Source organism: Notolabrus celidotus, chromosome 2 (genome assembly GCF_009762535.1).
Source record: "Notolabrus celidotus isolate fNotCel1 chromosome 2, fNotCel1.pri, whole genome shotgun sequence".
In the NCBI taxonomy this organism is placed as follows: Eukaryota; Metazoa; Chordata; class Actinopteri; order Labriformes; family Labridae; genus Notolabrus; species Notolabrus celidotus.
In genome coordinates this window covers 16,675,741-16,702,131 of record NC_048273.1, presented here as the reverse complement: position 1 = coordinate 16,702,131, position 26,391 = coordinate 16,675,741, and the positions used below count along the sequence as shown (strand labels likewise).

The following is a 26,391-nucleotide window of genomic DNA, read 5'->3' as shown; positions in this document are numbered from 1 at the left end:
TATGGTCAAGTATGATGATGAGGTTAAGTGATAGTAACATAATGTTGTTTTCCTCCAAGAAAGCAGAGCTGTAGCATTGCTCTGTTAGTTTAAGAGAGGCTAGAGACGTCACAAGAGATGAATTATCTTTTTTTTTTTCACCAGTAATGAGACAGGGGGAAGATGGAGGGAGGGAGGAAGGTTTGATTCACTGACATGAAGGATTTTTTGATTCATCAAAGCGAAGCTATTGCTTATCATTCTAATCATTCAGACAATTAACCTGTAATGTTGTCCAACTCCCCGCGGGCTTTTAAAAGTTGCTCAACCTTTCTGTTTAACTCACATTATTCGACAGTGAAATAGGTTCAGAGTTTTCCTCTGATCTCTTTTAGATCTTTTTAGAATAATTTCCTCCACTCAGTTACTCTAAGACAATACAGCCGGTAAGGACAACACAGATGTATCCCCAAATATACAATCTGTTTAGCTCCCCAGCTCAACAGATGAAAAAAATTAAACATGTGGGTAGGACTGCATAACAGAAGTAATCATTAATTTGGATTATAAAAAAATCATCTTGATGTCGCACACATCAACAATGTCTGTCACGCATTAATGATGTTTGATGAACGACTTAATCACAACATCACTCAACTCAGACTCCAAAAGGAATGCCATGGGGAAATGTTTTCAAGCAGGCGTTTTGCATTTTGGCACACCAAGAGCGGAGAGTGCCAGCAGCACATAGAGTTCTGCATGCTGCACATGTAAAGAGACACACATGGCCGTATGAGTGAAGAGACGTGACAACATAAGACATATCGACTGGGACAAAGAGCTTTAAGGTTTTTCAGCAGGTGGAACATTATCAGGAAAGAGGAAGACAAGTGAGTGGTTTGAATGGAGAGCACATGTTAGAGGAAAAAAAATGTGTGTGATAGATGGAAACAAGAAACGGAGGGGGATAATATGGTGAGAAAAGCAAGTGAGGAAATTACACACAAAGAATAGAGAGCACTGAATGACTGTTTTTGAAAGGAGAAGGAAAAAGGAGAGAGAAAAGAGGGTGGAAAGAGAAAAAAGGAACAAGGGAAAGGAGAAGAAAGGGAGGGAAAGGGAAGAAAAAGGAAGATAGGAGAGGGGCTGTGGCCTCATTGTTCCTCTTTCTAACAAGCTGCTCTCAATCTGTCGGCCAGATCCCCTCCTAGAGCCCAGTCAGACACAGACACACACACACACACATACCCCTTTTCCTTACACAAAAACCTGCTATAACACACATATATACACACACATTTCCTACATACACACTCCTGCTTTCCTCACACAAAAACCCATGATTAAACACACACACACGCACACACACACACACACACACACACACACACACACACACACACACACACACACACACACACACACACACACACACACACACACACACACACACACACACACACACACACACACACACACACACACACACACACACACACACACACACACACACACAGAGAGAGAGAGAGAGAGTCTCCCCTCCTCTTTCACAGGACACACACACACAGAGCAATTACTCTTCATGGGTGAAAAAAAGAGAGCACCAAGGCCATTTTATAGGAGGATGGAAGGAGAGAGAAAGAGGACTATCTTCTTTTTCTAAATCGCTCTCCTTCCCCTCTTCTCCTTCTCAATTTTTGATGTTTTTCTTTTTCGACATACAGTGGTGTCGCCAGAGGACAGGTGAGAGGAGAGGGAGCATCTTCTCACAAAAATGGATGCGGGAATGAGGCCAGGGAGAGTTGGTGGAGGTTTTTTTTACTGTCAAAAGAAGAAGATAAATTTTCCCTCTTTTTTTTTTAGGTAGAGGAAACCACCATCTCTCCGCTGGCTCAGACGCTCAGACCCTTACACACAACTCCAGTCTGCTGGATTGGATTGTTGTTATGATTCACACCAGACTAGACTGAACCCATGTTACTGATGTTGTCTCTAAAACCCAGGCACACCAGAGAGCCCGTCTCATCACACATAACCTGTTCCCTCCTTTGAACCCCTCCCACGTGTCCATCTCAAAGTTCTGATCTCGCAAACAGCTGAGCAGGCTTTAAAGCAAGAAGTCAGGTCATGGAGCTGGCCTGGTGACCTCTAGGAATGGATCTAGGCTTGGCAAATCACCTTATAATCCTACTACACACAAGTTATTCCCTCCCACTCTGCCGTGTCCCGGCTGGAAAAGCAAACGAGAGGCATGCTGTCTGCCCTTGAATAAAGCTTACATAGACTGAAAATCAGGGTTACACAATTACAGGCTGGATCTTACACACCATCATGAAGTCAGGTTCTGTAATACTGAGAAAGGGTTGCATGAGGTTGGACCGCATTAGGGAGAAAAGCTTTTATCTGATATGATTAGAGATCATCTGATTACTCAACTGTTTAGAAAAATCAGTAGGGAGGCCCCACGCGTGCTAACCAGCAGCACTGATCTGTCCTGTTCCAGACAACCAACTGAGAAAGCTATAGACTAAAGTTAGACATTTAAAGCCACCTATTACACAAGCTCAATGAGGAAAGCCCTGAAGTGACCCCATCGCATCAGATGCAAAGGCGTGCCCACACACGTTCACACTAATCTGACTCCTCACTAATCTTGCCCTGGAAGGTCTAAGTCAATTGCGATGATTAAATGAGGACCTGGTGATGAGGGGATGAGAGCGAGGGCGTGAACAGGTTATCTTTGGGAGCAGAAATGATTTAAATCAGACCGCACATCCCTTTAGTGGGATAGGATAGGAAACAATCCACTAAGGCCATTGTTTGGAGCACGCTAACTGGTGGGAAGCAGATGAACAGCAACCACAGAACTGTGCTTTAAGGTCAACTACAAAACAAATCAGGGTGTATGCTCTGCACATGCATTCGAGCGGAGGTCATACGCAACAAGATGTATGACTTAAATGCACAAAAGAATGCACAATGAGTAATAGCGCAGAACAACAGTGTCCGTGCACACATTCAAATTTGGTGTGAAGGGACCATTAACATGATGGCATTCCCTGCAGGAAATCATTCCGGTTTTCATTCGAGTTACCTCTAATTACACCACAAGCACCAAACCACTATGACCTCATATCCTCGCTTTAACCCCCCACCCTCAAAACATCATGCACACACAGATGAAACTACACACCCACATGAGCCCACTACAAACACTCAATGGTTGTGCGCGAGACGTAGTTCCCCACAAATATTTACAAGCACACATGCACTTTATTGTGTTTGCACACGACTGTCGCTGCTGCATCAGTATAAACTGGAATCGGCCAAGATGGGACTCAATCCTCCCGGGGCCCTGCTGACCTGCAGTGATACATAATCTGCCGATGGATCTGAAATGGGGCCATCGGTGTTATACAAGGTTGTGCGGCCATGAGAATATATGGTTCGCATAAAGCAGCACTTCTCTGTCTGTTTTTGCTACGGCTTCAGCGAAAAGGAGGGAAATGGATCTCTCTGGAATAACCTCCAACACTATAGTTCCTTTGTGTGAGGTTATTCACATGAAGATTCCCCCTTTTTTTCTATAAGTCAATCATCCCGATGTTGTCCAATAATAATGCTGTTTCCATGTCCTTATGTGTCTAAAACAGACACATAAGGTCCCATAAAGTGCTTGTTTTCTGTGACTTTCTGCCAGAAGGCTGTTCTTAAATGTGGTCAATGTTGAGAAATTGTTGCAGTTAGTTACATAGAAGGTCATGGTTCGTGTTAAAATAAGAAGTCAGAGTTGAATTTATTTGGGGTCCTTAATGAAAGTCTGGTGTTTAACAAATCAAACCACCTCCACTCCTTCTCACTGGGGGTGAGACGACATATGGATTCAGTAGTGTACCGTTTTCCTGACTTGTGTCATACAAATATCAATACAGAAGCACTAAATATAGATATTTTACCGTGGTGCTAATGGCATCAATGAGGATAACTTGGATGGAGGTTAATTAGCTGAAGAAGAAGTTTAGAGCAGGTTTAAGAAGTAGTGAAAGAGTTGAGAGATGAGCTCGCCACTTTCAACAGCAAAGAGAAGAAGGGCAGAAAGGCCTTTGCAGGTCTTTACTTGGATGTGAGGAAAGGTGGGTGTAGAGAGACTTGACCGGTACTCATATGGCATGAGTTTTACTAAAGGCGATGGAGGAATGGAAAATGACTGACCCTGGTGTAGTCAGTGACATCTTAGTGAATACAGCTTTTGCTAGAACATGTAGAGTCATACAGGTTAACACAAAGAAAGGTGGTTATGTTTTAAAGTCAGAGCAGGAAATGTAAACAGGTTTACATGAACAAGTGGGATATACCTGCCAAGCACTATAATGTGTATTTCATCTTAGATGTGCCTGTTTTTAAACAATGTGTATTTTTTTATGTAATTTCACAGTTGTTCCTTAGTTCTGTAAATTCAATTTACAGACCAAGTCCATGTATATTAGTTCATCTCTGTAAAATAACAAACCAAACTGCTGTAAATACATATATAAATCTTACATTTTAACGTATTGTATCTTACCTAATTGTATCATGCATCGTATTGCATTATATCTAATCTCATATTGTATTGATTCATATCACGAGTCCCCCAGCGATTCTCACCCCCTACTTCTTACATTCTCTTTGTCCCCATTGGATGGATTTCCATTGACGAGGGATAAGAGCCTGACGCTTGCTTGAGGGTACTCACGTTGGGTTTTCACATCAGACGTGAAGGGAATGAAATTCAATTTTTTTAGCTCCCAACACTTTTCTATGAAAAGTTGTGTTTTCTGCTTTATGCTGTTTTTTGTTAATAATCCGGTACACCAATCGTTACACCCTTTGTCCAAAGATTTCTGCTTGATCATAAACCTGACCTTATGGTCAACAACATCAACAGACAATCACAATGCCAACAGCTCTAAGATAATGCACTTAGGCGCAGTGCTGTTTTGAGTAACTGCTAATATCAGCATTCTGACATTCTGACAATGTCAATGAGATAAGATATTTGCTTTCACACTTAATAACTAGTGCTTAGCACAGCTTTCACCAAACTGGAATAACATAAGCCTTACAGACATTTGGTCAAGAACTGTTGGATCTTTTAAAGTCACTTAAATTTGTTGAGAGTAACAGGAGGTCTAAAATAAGTTATGACCATGTTAAGATGTTATTGTGTATCATAAAAGTCAGTAGGTTTCCTCCTCTGAGAACTATACGCAAGTCTGAACACAGATATGTGCTGACTCATTTAGATGTTGAAATGTTAAGTACAAATTTATGCCTGATGGAGGCACTTGTTGAGAAGTCAGGTTCAAGTTCATAGAAGTCATTAGGATTGGTCAACCTTGAATGTCTGTGCAAAGTTTCATCTGAAATCAAGTTGAGATAATTCAGTCACCACCAAAGCGGCGTATCAATCCACTGTCTGTCATCTCGATAGCCATGTCACTAACACGGCTGATATAACGCCAAATGTTCAGAAAGCAGTTTTCTATTTGTTTAATCGAGGCTGAAACACTGTCTCCTTGAGCTGGGAAGATGCTGTGCTGCTGCCTCCCTTCATACAGCTCGGCCCATTAGTCAGGCCACTAATTATACTGCTTACCCACACAGTCGATCATCAGAGTAAACACCCACCAAGCTCCCTCTCTTTCCCTCTCTCATCAGACTACCACCAAGGACGCAGTGACAGTAGGTCTAACCCAGAATAGAAATCCTGAATGTGTATCTCTGTGCGCCCTCCCACACACGCCTAAAACACACCTCCCCATCTCCCCATCTCTAAGGACCGTGAAACATGTCAATACACCATCCTTTCTCATGCACGTTTGAAGTCAAAGCTTCTTATGTCAAATTATTCAAACATGACTGTCAACATTCAGCGGTGATTTGCATTGTTAAAGCCGCTTGTGGCGGGGAAGAAAAGACACTGGTTCTTTGCCCCCTCTCCGCCGTCCCCCCACCCCCCTCCACCGTACATCAAGTGGCTATCTGCTCGGCTCTGCGCTGGAGAAACGTGCTGGTAATCTCTCAATGATTCCTGCACTTAGACGGGAGGGGCTGCCAGGCACCTGTTTCATTAGCAACACACATCTTCCTCCCCGAGCCCCCACTCCCCCCCACCCCCCACTCCCCTGCACCGCCACCTCCTCATTCCTCTCTCCTTCCTCCCGCAAGCCTCGTTATTCAAATTTCCCTGCTGTCAGCCCACATTAGCAAAGCGCCACAGTTTGCCTGTCAGCTGGCTTAATTGCTGGAGGTGCCTTCTTTTATTAGGTAACCCCCTCCGCTCGTTTGTTCCTTCCACCGAGACACAGCTCCACAACAGCTTGTGTAAACCTGCTATCCCCTCAGCCCCTTTTCCTTCATTTCCTTCTGCCTTTTCTTTGCCTCTCTCCATCTAATCGGTGGCGGAGAGAAGCAGGCGAGCTCCTGATCGATAGCAACACTCTCACCGCTGGACAACAGTGGTGATAAAGAGCTAAAAGCATGCTAGGGCTGGGAAGTGGAGGTTTGCTTTAAGCTAGCGGTGAGAAGAGAGAGGACAATCTCAGTCACTCACCACAAAACTCTTTCTGTAGCTTGACCTTATCCATCTTCACTGACTGGATATTCATTTTGAAACACCACATCTCAAAGGGGTTGAATAGATGAGATATGAGACACATTGCTGGAGTTTTAGGTAGGTCAAGGCCTCTCTCAGCAGTATTAAACAATGTTTTTGCCTTCCTCAAACGATTGTTTGGATTTCCTGGTTTTATCATATGGCCTCTGAAATCCTTTACTTTAAACCAGGTCACTGTTGAGGTTTTGAAGCGTACTTTTTGAAGCTCTATTTTATTAAAATTGGCAAATATAAGTGTGGATCATATGGATATAACCAGTAAGCCTGGTTTATTCTCCTGTGTGACTCTACAACGACGCCGTGAGTTCTACGTACTTGTGCAACTGTTTGCGTCATTCCGCAATACGCCTCGGAAACACTAGAAGGCTAGATATCTTCAGCTTCTTGTTCTGCTACAATCTCTGCTTGTTTATGAAGGAATCGTGGTGACTAAATCTGAGAGTATTACGTTAAAGTTGGAGCTGATACATTCTGAGCAGCAATTCATCATACTGCAATTACTGCAAAGAAAAAAAGACAAGACACATCAGAGTACACGGACCGCACAGCTGCTGAAATAGTGTTGGCAGATGCTGGGGGAATACTGCAAAGATATCTGAAATATCATAACTGGAGGAAATGCTACCCAGATGACCAATCAGAGAGTTTAGGGTCTGCTTTGTTTGAATGCGTAGTTACATCTTTGAGGAAGTGCGCATCAGGCTACGTATGTAGGCTTCTAAGTAATTCCAGGGCTAGTAAAGCTACGGCATATGCTAGGGCGATAGGACAGTAGATGAAGTAGGAAACTAGGAAGAGAGAGTTTGGAATACCATGCGATACAGATCAGAATAGAACCAGTGCTGCCCACTTTGAGGGCTATGGCCACCGTACATGGGGAGTGTGAATTAACCAATAAGCTAATCTAGCATCCCCTGTTTTTATAAACAGCTTACATGCAAATATATATATGTTTTCATTTGTTTTAGTGTGTTTGTTACATTTTCCTAAAACAATTTTCAAAGACAAGTACATTACAGCAATACAATGAATTGTTACCTCTGTATCATGATGTGAATTATATTGCCAGATTCCTTCCAATACACATCTCTGTAACATAGTATTGGATATCTGTTGAAAATGGAGGAAAAAGAATTGGCATTACAACAGCCATCAATCAATCAATCATTATTTCTGTAGCGCCAATTATTTTCTCAAGACACTTCACAAAAGGAGCATGTCTAGACTACACTCTTAGCTTTATTATTCCTCGTATTCATCAGTCATTGTTTGCTGGATGGTGAATTTGACGGCAGGTTTGGTGTAGTGTTATATATTTCACTACACAATTTAGTTGGTTCTAACCAATACCTTAGAAAAGGTCTAAAGTGCTACATTGGTTGTGCACTAAGAGAAATACTAAAGCGCGTTTGAAAAAGCAAGAACAACAGTCAGATAATTGTTCGTTATCACATTCAGCTGATCTAATCCAATTTGATTGGTAGAAAAGATAAGAGTAAACACATCCAAAGAGGTAATTCTGGAGAAAATAATCTATGTTTTCAATGGACAGTACAGGAGGAAAGTCAGTTGTATTGGATTATGCAAGAAACATGACGACGTTTGAGAAGCTTTGGTCATCACTGTTTGCCCTCACTAACCACCAAGAATGAAAATATGAATGAACATTGTAATAAATCTTACTTTTGTGTTGTTACTTTAAATGGGTAATATATGTGTATGATGACATGGTGTTATTACAGGCCAAAAGAACATTGATTTTGATACATCTTGATATTTTGCTCTGACGTCTTCCTTCTCTCTTCTCCATTTCTGTTATTGCCTTGTATGTTTCTGACAGTGTGGCAGATTTAAGAGAACATTTAGGATTTAAGGCGACCAGCTCTGTCTGCCATGCCCTGTTCATTTCTCAGCTTGTCTAGTGTATTTGGCAAAATTCCAAATTCATCTGGGCACATACATGGACTGGAGGCATTTTTAAGAACCGCTCTATGTCATGTTTATGTAATGTCGACACCACAGACTCGCTGAATCTGTGCACATGATTAGATTTTTAATCTCTTGTTAGGACAAGTTCAGCTACTGTATTAAGCCAGTTTATGGTGTATTCTATGTGCAAGATGTTGGACCAAAAACGACTAAAACTACCTCTTTGTCTGTTGTGCTTCACACCACAGAATGTATGCCTAATATCTGTGTTTGAAAGCTGAACCTTGTGGTGCATGGCAAAAATGATAATGGCATGCTGAATGACAGATACAAGAGACAAAGCCTTTTATACTGAAAAATGCAAATATGGAAGAAAGTAATTGAATTATTATTGTTTTTATTTAGCTAAAACATTTCTACACTTTTGTCAATATGGGTCACAGGTTTATATAATATATGGCTCACATCCTTCAAAGCAGAAGAGTAGCCAGTGATGACAGGTTACTGCCAGACCAGCATTTCGTAGATTAAACAGCTCGCCGGGCAGAGTGGTCCTTCACTGTGAGGTGCAAACAAGAGCTAGCAAGAGCCAGAGACTTTCTGAGGACGGGTGTCTCACATGGTCCTGCTGAGATCTGCGGAGGGGCTGAAACGAAACAGGGAGCTCTGGCCTCAACATTCCACCCAGACCCGCCGCAGTCTGCTCCTCTCGCCCTGGGACGCCTGCCCATACATTAAGATGTGGTTTGGAAGCTCTCACAGGAACACAGCGAGGAGAGGCTGGATGAGAGGGATTGGGTTTACAGTGCAAACCACAGAGCCACAGTCTGCCTCCTGCCCTGCCTTCATGCAGTCAGTCCCACTACATACACAGCTGCTGGTGTGCGCGTGTGATGTTTGTGTGTGTTCTGTATGTTTGGTTATCGGGGGTTTCACAAGATCCGTTTATCACTTAAAAAGGAAGTTAATGAAGTCACAATGCAAACAACCAAAAAACTATTTAATTTTCCCTTTCACTTGCATGAATGACATTGTAAGGAGAATTAATTAAGTTGTGTTCATATGCATGGATTCATAGTTCCCAGTGTGCTTAATCTGGTTTCAATGTGTTGGACATAAATGTGAAAACACAGTCAGGGGTGGGGTGCAGGGTGGCATGGCTGAGGGATGTAGATGAGGGTTAGGCAAATGAGCAGGTCTTAATTGATACTTCACACAGCTGGAGGACCAGTGTTTATGTATTTCAGGCGGCTCAAAAGCTCTCCACAAAACTCGACTAAAACAAATTAAAGCCATGCAGCATGAATATTGCTGCTAACCTTCGCAGAGATCTACCTCAAACAACGATCAGTGTGCCAATTTCAGCTTTTTCTTTCTTGTGAAAAGCATTAGCAGCGTTTTATTGGTCTTCAGGCAATGGTGGTTATAGCTTCCTGACAAGGGGGGCAAACTCCTTGATACAATCCATCAAACCAGTAAAGTCAGAGGAGTGAATCATGGGTGAAAAGAACTTAAAAACAAAAGCACTTTTTTTTTTTTTTTTTTTGAAAATGAGTGGCACTTGAGAAGGGCACACCATTGAGGGAAGGTGTCAACAAGCCAAGTTGACTCACCCCTCTCTCACCCTATTTCTCTCTCTTGTGGGGAAGGGAGAAACAAACACACTTCATCATCTGGGTCAACTCCACAATGGTATGGAAATAGAAGGAGACTCCATGATTCTGAAGTAGTGGTGGCCACCAAGGACATGAGATTCACACATAAAGATACTCAGCAAAGTTTAGGGGTATTTCCACATTAAACCTCGGCTGACAGCAATATGCCTGACCTTCACAACATTAGGATAAAACAGGGCGTTAATATGAATAAATATAAGCCTGTATTTCATCACATTTCCTCTCAAAAGACTCCCCGGAAATGCTAAGTAAGAGTGGCAAACACTGTATTTGTTTAGAATTTATTAAGAGCCGATTGAATAAGGTTAAAATGTATTAAAGACACATTTCAATGCAGGTTTAGGTAATGAGACAATAACCTCGCGTGTAGACGGTTACATAGTAACGTAGCCTACTTACCGGTGGTCGGTTTTGAGGAAACATTGTCGCCGACTTGTGCGTCTCTGTGCGCCTTTTTTGTCCTTCTTCTTACTCCCTTTCTGGGCGGAAAGCTTCGTCGAGAAATACGAGCAGCCGATGTACTATTGTTGGTCTCAGAGAGGCATTTGGCCCGCTTTCAGAGGTAATGGCAAAGCTAGTCTCGGCTCGCTCATTCCTTGCTTCAAGACTCCTTTGTTCTGGGTGATATCTCCCAGCCCCAAACCGCACCGCGCTCGACGTGTAGTAGGGACGGGGGAGAGGAGAAACACCCGGTCCGAGGGAGCAATTCTGGTCCCAAGTCCTCAACTACTTCGCGATTCCAGCTTTTTACAATATCACAAATGGTTTCCCTCTCCGATGTTTCTCCGCTGTCTGTAGCATAAAGGCCAGCGAGAGAGAGGGGGGAAATGTGGTTAGCTTGTGGCTCCGGAGACGGACACACCGCCGGCACATTCAATGCAGCCGCAGCCTCTTTTGTCTCGCTCGTTGGCCTGCACTCTTTTCACACAACACTCCCAGTCCCTCTCTGCTCTCACTCCCCCCTTCTCTGAATCTCAATGGGACATAACATATGAGAAGCTTTCTTCAAGGAGGGGGGAGAGCTAAAGACAAGGTTTACTCGTCCCTCCCCCCACACTTTGTTTTATTAAAATGAATAACCTACTGTTCTTTTCCCCTGGAAAAATCAACCTAATTTACCCTTCGAAGTTCTAAATACTGGGAAAATCAGACAATGCTGTTCTTCAAATACCCTGATGATATTTGTGAAGAAACCTTTGCTTTGCTTTCCTTCCACTATTGTTGCATGGTAATTAGTTACATCCTCATAAAGCCTTTTAATTGAAAAAATAACCACACAATTAATACATTTAAATTTCATAAGAAGTGCAGAAAATTCTCTAGAAATAAAGGGTTCGGAGGAAGTGTTCAGTGATTGAATGAAATCTCCACGTGGGGCTCGGCCTCAGCACAGTAAACACTGGTAAAACGGGCCAATGAGCGTCAAGAGATCCCACGTGGGGTCTGCTGACCGTTTCCTGATTGGAGGACACAGGTAGCACAATACCCCGCACGTCAATCAAGCGGACTACAACCGCGCTGCACGGTTAACCCTTTCCTGGGTACATGGAGTGATTGAGAAGGCAAGGAGATGTGTGGTGGTGGCTGTATCAAGATTCAGTGGTTTTCCTTTTTCTCCCCACAAACCGTCAGTGAATTGAAAAATCTTACATTACCTCTTTTTTGTCTTTGTTGACATGGAAACAAATATACTTTTTCTCTAACATCTGCATCCTACAGTTTATTTCCACATGTCAGCTACTAATCATGACCACAAGGAGCATGGTCAAACATAAAGCTAAAAAGATCTTAATAACAGCAATAGAGGGACCACAGGAGTGCATTGGAGATATTGGTGTAGCACTTGCATGGCTTTGTATTAAAGGTATACCCATTGTTGTTACCTAGAAAAGAAGAATTATTGTGTAGACGAAGGCAGAAATGGTGGAAAAATTGGTATTCTGGTGGCACGACCCCTTTGGCGGCGCTCATAATTAGAGAGAGAGATATTGAAAAAGCAATTTCTGACAGTGGAAATCACAACCTGCCAGAGGTGGAGTTGGAAAATATAGATGGGTGTGCGTGTGTGTTTGTGAGAGTATATGTATGTGTGTGTGTGTGTGTGTGTGTGTGTGTGTGTGTGTGTGTGTGAGAGAGAGAGAGAGAGAGAGAGAGAGAGAGAGAGAGAAAAAGACAGAGAGGAAAGGCAGAGGGAGAGGGAGGGAGGGAGTGGGAGGGAGGGAGGGAGGGAAGGAGGAGGAAGAGAATAAAGGATGAAGGACAGCAGGGGGGATGCTGAGAAAGACGAGCCAGTAGGAGGGTTAGAGATTGAACGAGAGGGAGAGTGCACACGGGTGATGAAAAAAAAGTGTGTGTGTCTGTGTGTCTGTGTGTGCGTGTTGGTGTGTGTGCTTGGTATATGGAAGGATTGTGTGCGTGCATGTGTGTGCGCTGAGCAGACAAGTGAGGGAATGAAAAAGAGAGAAGGGTGAGGGGAGCAAGTGGGCAGAGAGGAGAGGGGAAGAAGGGAAGAGAGAGAGAGAGAGAGAGAGAGAAATATTTTATTGCCATTTTTTCCCATGAATTTTAATGCACAGCACTGGTCTCCCTCCCGGATTCTGGGATCACATTTATTAGAAAAAAAAGTCAGGAGGAATGCAGTGCTTTGCAGTCTGCTGCTGCACAGGGAGAGTTTTCATTTGTGTGTATGTGTGTGCGATTGTGTGTGTGTGATGCTGGAAAAGGGGGTGCACAGGATGTATAAGACTTCGTTGCTGGGGGGGGCATAATAATATAGATGATAGAAGATGATAAGTGAAGGACACATATTATTGCTATTGGCAGGTCAGATGAAGGAATGTGCAAGGTGTGTGTGTGTGTGTGTGTGTGTGTGTGTGTGTGTGTGTGTGTGTGTGTGTGTGTGTGTGTGTGTGTGTGTGTGTGTGTGTGTGTGTGTTGGCCGAGCTCCAGTGATTAAATACACATAGTCCACATTGCCCTTCTGGGAGCAGCGGGACATCAAAGTGGGCCCACAATGGCGCAAGCACACAATGGTCGTAATGCTACAGGAGCTTTTGGTTTAGGCCTAGTTGTGTGAGGTTGTAAAGACACAATTGTGTCACAAAGATGCTAAGTGTGACTCAACACATGCTCACCTTTATACACCCAAACAGTGGAAAAGTGCCTGAAGGTGCCACAGCATCCCTTTCAAACCACAGTTTAAGGTGTGGCAGTAATAGCCCTGCAACAGAGGCCAACACATGCCAAACCACCAACATGGTACGCCAAAATGTCAACGTATAACACAACATCAGGGTGTGTTTTTTAAATGGGGTGATGAAAACAACATCAGTTCCCACAAAATCCTTTAGACAGTTTCATTCCTTTGCGGTTGCCAACAGCAACATTACTGTTAAACTGTGACTATGATATTAGCAGTAAATGATGCCCTCAGTAACATAGGACAAGGTCTAATAGACAGATAGTGAAGAAGATGAACTCTAACATGTTACACTTTTTTTAGAAGCAGCTTGATGAAAGGTTTTAAGATCAATTAGCATCACTTGTTTAGTGCTTCCTCTTTATACTTCCCCTTGAGCTAGCTCACAGTGGAGTTTGATTTCTGAGAAATGTTGAGCTATGCAAAGCATTTATGGTAAAAACAAGGTTTTAGACGGAGCCTTTGAGAATCCAAGGGCAAGGTCTTCTGTCAAATATACCATTTTGTGACTATAGTACAGGGAGAAACATCTAGGGAGATATATTCTCCAAAGCACCTTATACAGATCAGACTGAAGTTACAGGTCATGCTGCATTTTCAGCTCTTATGACATATTTTTCTTGTAATTTTTTCCTTCCATTCTTATTTTATTCGACATCATTCCCACCATGGCAAGAGGGAAACGCTTCAACAAAATTATGACATTGATTTCCCTTTTTGTAAAAACACTAAACCCTTAGTTAATGAAGAAAATAATTGATTTTTCTTCAAGCATTCAGAATCAGTAACTTGAAATTATGTTTAAAACTCAAAATCCTTCCTGGAACACATTAGACAGGAGGTGAGATACAGAGCAAATTTTACCACAAGTTTAACTTAGCTCCAAACAGCAGAAAGAGCTCGTCTCAGAAAAATGTCTCCCATGGGAGAATAGGATGATAATGGAAGAAGGTGTTTCGGTTTGGGTCATAAACTTTTGGTTTTGTGGTATCCCAATTTAATCTCCACCCTTCTCGGCCCCTCAATTTCTCCCCAATGGGATAAGGGATGGGAATGGCTCTTGCAGTGTAGCCTTGAGTGACAGGAAGACAAGGCCACAGTGTTGTCACGATGGCGCCCCCCCTCCCCTTCCCCCAGCCACCCTCATCCCAGCCCCCACCTCCACCTCACTTTGCCCCCCCCCCCCCCCCCCCCCCCCCCTCTTCCACCCCTTCCTTGTCCCTCATCAGACAAGCTGGGTGTCAGCGCAGAGACGGCACTGTGATTTATTGGTCTCTAGTCCTCTGGGGTCTAACGCACACACCTCCACACAATCTTCGACCCCCACTGCCTCCCCCCTCCATTTTCCCATCCCCTCCCCCCTCTTGCAGCCCCCCCTATCCCCCCACCTTACCCCTCCCCTCCCGTCCTCTCCTGCTGCATGGCCCCTGGGGGAACGAAGGGGTAATGACCCACATCAGCAGCAGCTATGCTCACATGCGCACACACACACACCACACACATGCACAAATGTTGTCACACATACACACACACACACACACTTCCTCTCCTCCTTACAGGCAGATACAAATAAATACCTCGTGTGACACACATACGCACACGTATGCACACATAAAACACACGCTGACACATTTACGCCCACAGGCATGTGTGTGTGTGGGAACTCAGGAATTCCACTGCTGTGCCGTAACGTTGTTTCCCCACTCTCCAGTCTCCTCCACACTGAAGAGATCAATAAGAAACCATCTCCTATGATATTTACTAAACTCTCTTTTCTTTCAGTAAATAGGAAAGTTTTCGTGATAACCTGTTGTAACCTCAGGAGGAGAGAAAGCACACCTCTTCTTTTCAGTGGATATTCTCTTTTTGAGACAGAACAAAGAGATGATTTGTGTCTCTCTGGAGGTGGAACAAAATCTCCTTTTGAATTCAAATAACCGTGAATGCACCATCTTGTATAATATGGACACGAAATACAAAATTGCACACTATTTTCACAAAAGTATAATGGTAAAGCCAGAGGACTTCCAGAAAACAGACATTCCCCAGGGTGTCTTGTTGCAAAAAAGGCCACTTCATGTGTGCCAGAGGAATTCAGAGACAGGGTCAGTGCAGGGATGCTTCATAGTCTCATATTCTGCAGCTCTTCAGGGCATCTTTTCAGAGGCTGATTTGAAATTCAGGCAGTCAAGCGGGACTGAGCAGAGAGTGAAGAGGTTAAATCTGAGCATTGACTTGCAAATGCTACTGATAGCTCTCTGCATGCTGTCACTCCTCTCACACAGCCAAGCTCTCATTCAAAAAGTGTACCGCCACAGGTTTCCACCTTACGTGAGGGCTGGCATGGAGAGTGTGGGTCAAGTGTTAAATTGTGTGTTATTGTTAGAAGGAGAATGCATAAGCTAATGTCCCATTAAACGGAGGGACATTGCAGAGAGTGAAATGATGTGCTGGATATTTATGAAACATGGTTTCAAAATCAGGCCAGGGCATATGAGGAAAAACATCAGATACAAAGAAATAAGAAAGTTAGAAATAAAGTGTGTACTAATAAAAAAGTCAATAATAAAAGAAGATAACTCAGGTTTATGTTTATCAATGACAACATTGCACTGAAAATAAGAAGCTAATTAGCAATATTTGAAAAAAAATATTAAAACATGAATAAAAGTAAGAACATAATAACTGTTTTAGTATATTGGATGGAACCAGGTTATGTTCAATAGATCATACAATTTTCATTTTCAAAATTAAACACTGTTGTAGAAGGCCTTTGTTGGTTTCAAGAACACATACCAAGAAGCTACAGCACTGCATTACACTGCCATCTGCTGGTCAACGCGTGAATTGCAGCTAAATATACCAAAAAAATTAAATTGGTAATCCAAGGCTCAATCCTGCGATTTTATCTATTATTGACGGTCAACACTCTTTGCTAATAAACGATGCAATTTAACACGCCATCTGCTTAAAATGACCGGTTTTGTTAAGGGATAAAACAGACCTCTAATGGGAGGATAACATTACTTCAGACTGCTCATGGTTACCTGCTACAAACAGCTCCAGGAAGTCCTGTGTCGAATACATATCAAATTAATACTGACAAAGAAATCCTCTCTGTGTCTGCTAATTAAAATAAATATATCTATCGACTTTTCAGAGTCTTGGAGATTTGGTATAACTTTAAAGCACAGATACCGGTTCGATGTTAGATGCAGTGCTGTGTGATGACGCCATTTTTTGGTGGCAGGCTGCAACTATGAATGTGTACCACACGGTGTCGGTAGTATGCTGAAAATGCTAAACTGTCAGCAAGTCAACGCATTAGTTCTCCCCCAATGCAAGCATGGTTATAAAATTAAACTCATGAGAAATGACAATGTATTTTCTGAAAGCTGGTTTCACAATGCTGAAGTTTATACTTTGGCTAAAGAGGGATTAACTCAAACGGATTTATTACAATAATCACTCTTTAGCCATGATGGCAGTCAAAATAAAGCAAAAGTTCTGGCTAACACCACCACTGCTTCCACCCAGTGTTTGGCTATAACTTTTTCCCCTCCCAGTCAGACCCCAGTATTTTCACATGTGAAGACCAATATTTATTATACAGCAAAGGTATAACTTTTGGGGGTGGTAGCATTAAAAATGTTCTTTGGTAAACTCATAAAATATGGTGGTGTGGTTTTGGATAACTACCCTCACAGAAAGGCTTAATTCAAACTTGTGTAATCATCCATTTATGTCATATGGTCAAGATGGTCAGTATTGTCTTATCAAACAAAATTACATTACTTTCTTAGTTCATTGACTTTTAATAATCAATGAAATTAATGTGTATGCAATCATATCTGCCCACAATACTTGTTGCTATGGTGTTAAAAAAAAGCATCTTTGATTGAGTGATGATTTGGGTCCAAAGATTAAAAATAAACCAACACAACATTTTAACAAACGTAGGCCTCAGCATCTTCTCAATCATCATCATCTGCTTCGTCTTCTTTAAACTCAACAATAATCCACAAGTGAATTCAAACCATAGACTGTATAAAATATGGACGTAGTCTCTGTGATGTCACCCATCTGTTTCTGAAGCGCCGTTTCGTCTGCGGCAGCCATATTGCTGCTGTATTGTAATCTCAATATCTTCAATATTGAGAAAAAGTCACTTACGGATTGGACTCATGTTTTTAGACCAGAGGTTGCCGCTTGATTCAGACATGTGTTCAATAGCACTAAAAACATCCATACAGCCTTGGCCCCTCACCAAGCAGCAACCTCTGGTCTAAAAATATGAGTCCACTGTGGAAGTGTTAAAAGCTGCAGTTCATCAAGGATCCGCTTGAGGCTGGCTCTGGAAATACCGGAAGTCACATACACATGAATGGGAAAAAGATGATCTTTACAGCAGAAATAATAATAATAATAATAATAATTTGCTTTCCGGTTTCTCTACCCTGATATCAACAGATCTGCCTGGCAAGACTTTTCTTGTCATGCTGACAACTATACAAGCAATGGCTGTGGAGAGTTACATAGCAGATCTATCGCTGAAGAAGCTTGAGCACCAGTGGCACCATTGGAACAGTGTGTTCTGTGATAGAGGAGAAAGCTAAACCCGTAGTGCCTTATCAAGAAACAAAAGGATTTTGATAGTTACTCTGTAGGTGGCAGGTATTCAGTGTAGGGAGGCAAAAATAGAGTAATGAGATCCCTCTTTTTTGACCATGTCAGAATTCTTTCTGCTGCATCTTGGACTGTTTTTTAGCTTTGCAAAGCACTTTGATTGAAAGCGCTCTATAAATAAAATCATTATTATTTGAAGACACAATTATCAAGACTTAGTGATACCAACGTATAAAGAGCTGCAATAAACAAGTCAGGATGATAGGAATGCATGGATGACTTTTTCCAGGTCAGAGGTACCTGGAGCTGCTTAAGACCGAGTTTTATTACTTCATTGATTTTCTTGTCAAACAGTTGGCAAAGACTCATGCACAGGTAGAAGCTAATCAGTATATCCAGTTCCAGAACAATGTTGTTAACATTGCTGTAATGGCCAGATTCCATACACGGTTCAAATGTGTTTGTTTCTTTAGTAACTCCAGCATTTCTGCCGTGAAGAACTTCATGAAATACTCCAGCAGGTAGTTTGTTGGTGTGTCCTTTGAAAGTGCTCTCAGGAGTTTAAAGGGGTTTCTTTCTACAAGACTTTTTTTGTATACCTTGACAGTTGTATTTTGCTGCTCAAAATTCATCTGTGGTTTAAGGTAGTTCATCTTCATCACTTCATTCATCTGAGCTATTTTCACACCCCTCAAAGTGTCATCTCCCTGGATGACCACCATGCAAGGAATTATGAACATTGCATATATATTGATTATGACAAGGAAAGGGGGGAATACCTTTGTTTGCAGACTTTATTTGCTATTTGTTGTACTCACCGATACTAAGAATGGTTTCCTAAGTTAATTTATTGATAATTTTATTCATTTAAAATTGAAGGATGCGGACTTGGCCTCATGGTTAAGTTGCGCGCCCATGTAGCAGGCGGCCGGGCTCAAATCCAGCCTGCGGCTCCTTTCCCCCATGTCACTCCCCAGCTCTCTCCCGCTTTCCTGCACTATCCACTGTCCTCTTCCCCTATCAATAAAGGTGTAAAAGCCCAAAAATATATCTTAAAAAAAAAAAAGATGAAAAAAAATGGAACACTATAAGATACTTTACATCTGTATAATTGAATCCCTTAAATGAACTGAGACTTCACATGAGGTTTTATGTGATTATTTCACTGTCAAAACTTTTTAGTTTTAGTAACCTCTGTCACATGTCAATAAGGCAAACAGTCATCTTGGACATGTAAGGGGAACACAAAGTCACAGGGCCTGTCACGTGACTGCACCAAGATGTTCTGGGTGTGTCACTCAGGCCCTTCATGAGTTAAAATAGAGGATAAAACTGTAAAGGTAATTTTCCAGAACATTAATAGAAGTTGTGACGCCTATGTCAGCTGATCATATTTGCTGTACTTCAGATGTAGAAGTTACAGCAGCATCACATGTCTACTTTCTCACATGTCTGTTGAAGAAGTAGTGCAATGGAGCATACAATTAATATTTCAAGTACAGAATAGATCCCTTCAACTTGATCTGAACATGTGAGTTAATATACTTTAGTCTCCAATGATAAAAAGTAGTTGGTAAGGAGTTTAGAACTCGCCTTTCAGAGCTATAGGAGAACTTGTATGTATATTAGGTTTATTTCCAAAGTGCCTAACCATCAGAAAAATCAGGTACTTTCAGAGTCCACTAACTCTTAAGTTCTACTGTTTTCTTCATGGCAGTCCAGGAAAGCGCAATTTTCACAGGATATGCCTAATCTGCACCAATTTTTATAATGCGCTCTGAAAACTCATCCATGTATACGTTTTTGGTCGTCTTTCTTCGCTTCACCTTTGTATTACCCAGCTAAATGCATGTTTCTGTTCCTCCTTTCCATCCCCAGTTTGTCTTCGCCAGCTCTTTCCCCTCTTCAGAAGTTTGATGAATTTGAGGAAAATGAACCATCTTCTCCTTCTCCTTTTTGGCCGGCAGCATGTATAAACTAACATTTTCCATCTTACTTTCACTATTCCCTCTCGATCTGCAGATTTCTGGCACAGAGAAGCATCTTGTATTTTCCAGGGGAGACCAGCTGGCTGCTGAGCATGCAGGCCCAGGCCTCCCACTTCCCCTTGTGCTCCTTCTCTCTCTGCTGCAGAGACATGGGCAACAGTTACACATGAAGAGAAAATGCCAATTTGAAATCCAATGAATGATATTGGTTTTAAAAGTCAGATGTCAGATGCTTCCTGTTTTTCCTGAGCCACTGTCTTAGTAGATATTGTCATTTTTTGAGAGGATCTAACTTGCAGGGGGAGAAACTTCAGGGACCTATGCACTTTCCTGCAAAATCCATTGATTTATTATCAACTCACTACATAATATTATCACAGAAGCAGACCACATTGGGGTAACTGAGAAAACAAGAGCGCTAAATGACACCTTTATATTGAACTACAACACCCTGGACACCTCACAGGGGGTGCTTAACTGTGTACTGAGCGCTGCTAATTTAGTAACACATCACACTGTGAATTATTGGTTTCACAAAAATGTAGTAAAAGTGTCACTCAGGAAAATATGTTGTTAGCTTTGAGCTGCCATCCCCAAACTGTGCAAATGCTGAGTAAGAGGTCTGAACCATATTTATAGAGCTTGCTGATGGGTTAAATACACAAATGGACACATTCGCTGAATCTCCTCCGCTCCATACGATAATACCTAACTCTGCAATCTAAATCTGGAAACTTAAGCACTATATAACAGCCTTATAAAGCTGTCCTGGGTTTAATCATGTCAGCACAGGAACATATCATCCTGGGCTGATGACATGGGTGGTCTGTGTGTGAGCCCATGAGTGCTGTACAGTATGTCACTGTATGGTCATGTGTCACTTTCTTAAGTAAACACACGACAGAAACAAAAACTCCACCTTTCCCGATTAATCGTTCATGAGCATTAATAAGTAGAGCCTGTATTCATCCTCGTTGCCATGACTATATGCTACGGCTCACTTTAAGGTGACATCATTCCAGCCTGAAACAGGACCTCTGGCTGTTTCCCAACAGAGGCCCTGTCACACTCTGCCTCCGGCGTCCTACCAGAGGTTTGTTTACCTCTCTGTGTCGCTCCTATTCCACAGCGGGACACTTTCCCCCCCCAACCATAAATCTGTAAAGTCCTGCATGACTTGCGGAATCAAGGGGGGGAACCACGTGAATCTCCATGCCACGGGGAGAGGAATGGTGTGTGTGTGTAAATATATAAAAATATAAATCTCTCACTGGGGTCACTGGTGGTGGTGAGGATGGCCTGCAGCCAGATAAGCTGCTTCTGCTCTCCTTCTCTCTCTCACCCTCTTGCTCTCCCAAAGCTGCCTGGAAGAAATGTGGCATTATCCAGACAGGGCCCCTGCAGCAGGGCCCCTGAGCACAGAAGTGCTGTCCAAGACAACATGCAGAGGCCAAGAGACTGGAGACTGGAAGCTGGAGAGGAGAGAGCTTTAGATACCTCCTCAGACTGTTTACGACCACCTCCACTACAGCCAAAAGCTGCTCCCGCACCTCTACACTCACTCACTGCTTCTTTCTTTCCAGCAGCTTGTTGCCAGTTCGAGTAAAAGGAGATTAAACTATATAGATCTCCAGAAAATGAAACAAGATTTGACAGAGCATGTGCATGGCTCCATCACTCCCGCCAAGGGTCTCCTTCTGCAGCTCAGACTGACTTTGAACTCCTTTCCTGAGTTACAGCATTTCACATGAAAGACATAACATAGAGTATTACAAAAATGACAGGGAGTAATAGGGTGTAATGGTTTTGAATATTTGCAGCAACCATTTACCAAGACTCACTGTTCTTCAAAAAATAAGGTAATACTTTGTCACGTTACTTTGATCCTCCAGATATGAGGATTAGAGCTTCATGCTAAATGCCAAACTACAACCAGAGTGAGATACGGCATCACATAAAACCTGATGTTATCATGTGTCTTAAAGAAAGGTTCCTTCCTTTTAATAACAAATCTTGTTTAAAACTAAAACACAGAGGTCAATTAAATGAACCAATAAATAGTGTCTGCAGAAAAGCTCTTGGTGGGCCAAAGAGTCACAGCTCAGCATTTGATAAACACCTTTTTGCCTGAAGAGATTTTGGTACCTGAGCTGTTCAGCAGAACAAAACCTGTCAGCGAACAAAGGAAACATGACAGTAAGGCAGTAGTTAACAAAGTGTGTGATATTTGCTGGATTTCTTTGTCAGAAATGTGTAGGGACGCTGCAGTGAACTGTGGTCTGTGGAAATTGAGATTACGGATTAGATTGTTGTGTCATCATTTTCACTTTGTCAGCAGCTAGCGCTTGACTGGATGACGACAGACCGGGATATTGCGAGCCCTGGAAATGAAATACTCTGACCCTAGTGATAATGTTCAGGATAAGATCAACATTTACAAATAATACAAAGAGGAGGGAATCATAACCAGATAATCTGAAATAAAACTCCTTCATAATGACATGGTTTCCATATTTACATAAGCCAGAGATCTTCTACATGCAACAGGATTGAAACAGTCAACACTATAATCCTGGAAAATGGAAATCAATCATAGTAGTGGTTGCAGAGTCATGCACAGGTCTGAACAAAGAATACACAGTCAGCTGTCTCAGACATTATGTAACAGTGTATGCAAAACTCCAGGATACAATAGTATGTAACACAGTGAGGTGGGACAATAGGTCTGCATTTCTTCTGGCTGCAGTTTTTTCTGCAACACTGGGTTCAATCTCCAATCAGTGCAGTTCAACTCAGCAATCTATGGCTAGTATCTAAATCATTGTTGTTGTCATCACTCTTACTGGCTCCTCGTCCTTGTCTATCAATGAAACAAAGTCAAATTGTTAAGGTGAAAAGTTAAAAATGCATCTTAATATATCTTTGGATGTATTCCAAAACATACAATTACAGGTTTTTAGACTTGAATAAAATAAAGTAAAATGAAACAAAATGCTCCAAATAAGTTATCTAAAAAAAGAATCGTGTCCCCAAAAATTTTCATTTGATATAAAACATGTCACGTTGGGGAAAACTGCTGAGCTGAGGAGGACCCATGTGCAGAAAATAAAGATTTAATAATAAAGAACAAAAAGGTACAAACTAACTTACTAAAATGTCCAAGAAACTGAATTCAAGAGAAAGCACCACAAACACTGGGATAAGGAAACACTACGAGCACAAGAGAGACTTACACACAGAATACAAGAAAGATGTACAATGATCCAACACAGGACAGGGGAAACAGAGAAACTGAATACACAGGGTAATAAACACAGGTGTGGAACACAGCTGACACAGGTGAAGCAAATCAGGTTAATCAAAAAAGGAAGGAAATGCACAAAGGGAAGGAAGTAAAGCTAAACTGGAAACACAGGGGATCAAGAACTACAAAATAAAACAGGAAACACAAGACAAGACTAAGAAACACAAAAAAATACAACAAGAGACATGGATCACTAAACACACAAGGGAGACGAAGGATAATTTATAACAGATTAAACACAGCTTTTATGTAAACGCTCCAACTGTGAATAATTGAGCTTTATTTTGAAGGATGATTCTCATTGTTGATGATGCACTCTTGATATTAATTGGAGCACAAATCTACCATGACAGCTCGGAATTTGAATTGTTAAAATATGTAGGATCAGTGGTAGCTGCTTAATGATATGCAATCACTTAGTCTAACTTTATAGACCTCAGTAAGTTTTCTAAACTGGGGTCATGGAATAATCCCCCAGCACACCAAGGTCAGAGCAGATATTCCATCTGATTTGAGTCTTGCGGGCTTAATTATAAAAAAGCATATTCATACCTCTTTACTCAGATTATACAAGGCCATGACACAGGCTGATGAAGCTGCATTAATATATGATAGTTTGTGTGTCTCTGTGTGTGTGTGTGTGTATGTATGTGTGTGCGTGTGTGTGTATGGTAATGACAGTGTGTGGAATATGAAAAGGGTTCATTAGTGTTCCTCTTTGCACATGCAGTACTTTTGGCGCTGCAGTAGGAAGACTAACTTCTGTCTATAATAGAGAAAAACAACAGAGACTAGCTGCTCATTTCTGGAGGCATTTTAATTACTAGAATACAGAGCCAAGCTAAAAATGTCTCAGCCGGCCTACAGCATGAGAAAGTAACAGAAGCTGCTCCCCATAACACCTCTGAATGTGTGCAGCAAAATCATTTTCGTGTCAAAAATAAGGCCCTTACACATGGTGCATTCAATAAAACTAAATCTTCCAACAATTTAACCTAATTTTGACTTGAAAGTGACTTTTGTAGAAAACTTTCCTCCAATTTTGTGCACATCTGAGTCTAATCTGTTCCAAATCTCCCTCCCCTCGCTCAGTTTATGTGTAAACAGAAGAAACAGCTTCATGCAGACCTCAGAGGATCTTAATGTAAATTGATACCATCAAAATCCTCCTGCTCCTCCTAGTTTTTCGATGAGTTGAAGTTTGTCCTCAGACACACAGGGTCAGAAGTCCCATCGGTCATGAGGCTGCAGTAATGTCTGTGTCAGGGACTTTCTCAGAGGTGGTTTCTCTCTTTTCGGGTGCTGAAAACTTGATGTAAACAGTTTCAGCTCAACGAAAGCCGCAAAATAACAAAGTTAAATTTAACACAGGCTGAAGAACAAGACAGGGCTTGTGTCTCTCATTTATCATCTCATAATCATGTAAACTGTTCTCCTCCATGTCTGTTTCAGGTTTACACCCCCTCACCATGATTCCCTGAGGTTTCTATGTTGCCTCTTTATTCTCTCTTCTTCTGTGTCAGCTTCTACAAGAACCTCATGGGCCAAGTCTGAGTCATGCCATGAAACAGATCAAACTACCTTCAATTTTACCATGATAAATGATTGAAGTATTAGATTATCTTATAACTGATAGACTTTCTTACAATTATGACGACTTAAAGAAAGAAAGTTATCTATCCCGAATTTGAGATTCTTCACAGGAGAATTATTCATTTTTTCTGGGCCTTTTATCCATTTACATTCATTCTTCACCTCGAATTCAGTTTGAAACAATACAGCCGCTGCCACAGGGACACTGACTGACCAAAGTGGGCCGAACGGTTGAGTTTAAAACTTCCAGAGTCGCCAACCGCAGCATCAAGAATACTGGCAACTGACTCATTTCTGTCATGCTTAACTGCCTCAGTGCGGAGGTTTTCCTAAGACCGCTTATTTCAAGAGCCACTTCCTACCAGGCTCTGTGTCATTCACAGAATTCAATAACGCTGGATGAACCATTCATGATTTCAAACAGTTTTTAAGGAATAATCTATTTATAGTGTTTTGTAGGAACTTTTGCTTTCAACTTGTGCTCAACAATGTATTTTCATTTGGATCAGTCAAGTTTTGAAGAAAGGATTGCAGATTGATGGATGTGTTGGATTAACTATTTTTGAGACAGTATCTTACTGTAATTTTTACAACCCCAGACAAACACACTGCTTAGCAAGCTGAGAAATGGTCTGGTTACCATAAAGAACATCTGTCATGATGTAACAAGGTACACTGGCTGATAGGCCTTAAGGATAATCTATTTAAACAACAGTATGCCATGTATCACTGGAAAAATTAATGACACAATCATGAACACACAAATTGTAATTCACCTTGAGGAAGTCAGATGGCTAAACACTCTTGTAAATAGAATACATCATTGCTGTCCATTCCCAGTTGTTTTGACACTACAGTAGAAAAAAACAGCCCCACATACACACAGCTTTCACAGCATGCAAGTGAGTAATCTTGTTCTAAATGAGGGATGACAGTGGTTTTCAGTACCGCTGCTAAAAAAACTCCCACAAATGTCCCCACCAGTCCAGTGTTTATTTTTGTGCAACGTTCCATTCTCTAACCAGCACACATCCAGGCTGCAGGAGAGGCTCCATTCAGCCCTCCTGAATCCACGGCACTTGGTTTTAATTATTCTCGTAACAAGAACATGTCTAATGCAAGAGAGAGAGTCATGCCATGAATCTATCACTTGCCTGAGTGTCTCAGGAGGTAAAACTATCAATCTTTTGCTCATTGCTGTGCAAGCGTACCCAAAAACATGTGCTCTTAACATTTTACATGTGAATCTGTCTCAAACTTCATCTTTCCTCTAACCCCCCACTATGTGATGGGTATTTTTCTCTGTGAAACACTGCCTGCAGGGATGATAGATTGAGCAGTGAAAAGAACTTCTCAAATGTATGACTTTAAAGGGCAAGTTCACCCAAATGCAGGCACTGTTCCTGGAAATGCTTTCCAGATTGATGAAGTTTCTTGAA

The 26,391-nt window shown here is 41.8% G+C and overlaps 1 protein-coding gene and 1 long non-coding RNA gene across 7 annotated transcripts in view; both read right to left on the bottom strand.

The window, feature by feature from the left end:
- The window catches only part of tle2a (TLE family member 2, transcriptional corepressor a), a 47,000-nt gene extending 35,503 nt beyond the window's left edge, over nt 1–11,497 (bottom strand). Inside the window, exons 1-2 of one of the 6 annotated variants that reach the window (XM_034703665.1) lie at nt 10,642–11,497; nt 7,676–7,747 (exon numbers count right to left, since the gene is read on the bottom strand). In XM_034703665.1, the coding sequence (XP_034559556.1) occupies nt 7,676–7,747; nt 10,642–10,665 (96 nt within the window). In that variant the 5' untranslated portion in view covers nt 10,666–11,497. The remainder of the gene's footprint in view (nt 1–7,675; nt 7,748–10,641) is intronic. The other 5 variants (XM_034703657.1, XM_034703674.1, XM_034703682.1 and 2 more) reach the window with 5 other exon arrangements.
- A 10,523-nt stretch (nt 11,498–22,020) lies between these two features.
- LOC117805375 lies at nt 22,021–23,388 on the bottom strand. Its single transcript, XR_004629414.1, has 2 exons — nt 23,289–23,388; nt 22,021–22,915 (listed from the first exon to the last, which is right to left on the bottom strand). It is a non-coding gene; the product is annotated as an uncharacterized LOC117805375 (long non-coding RNA).
- Nucleotides 23,389–26,391: the final 3,003 nt, after the last annotated feature.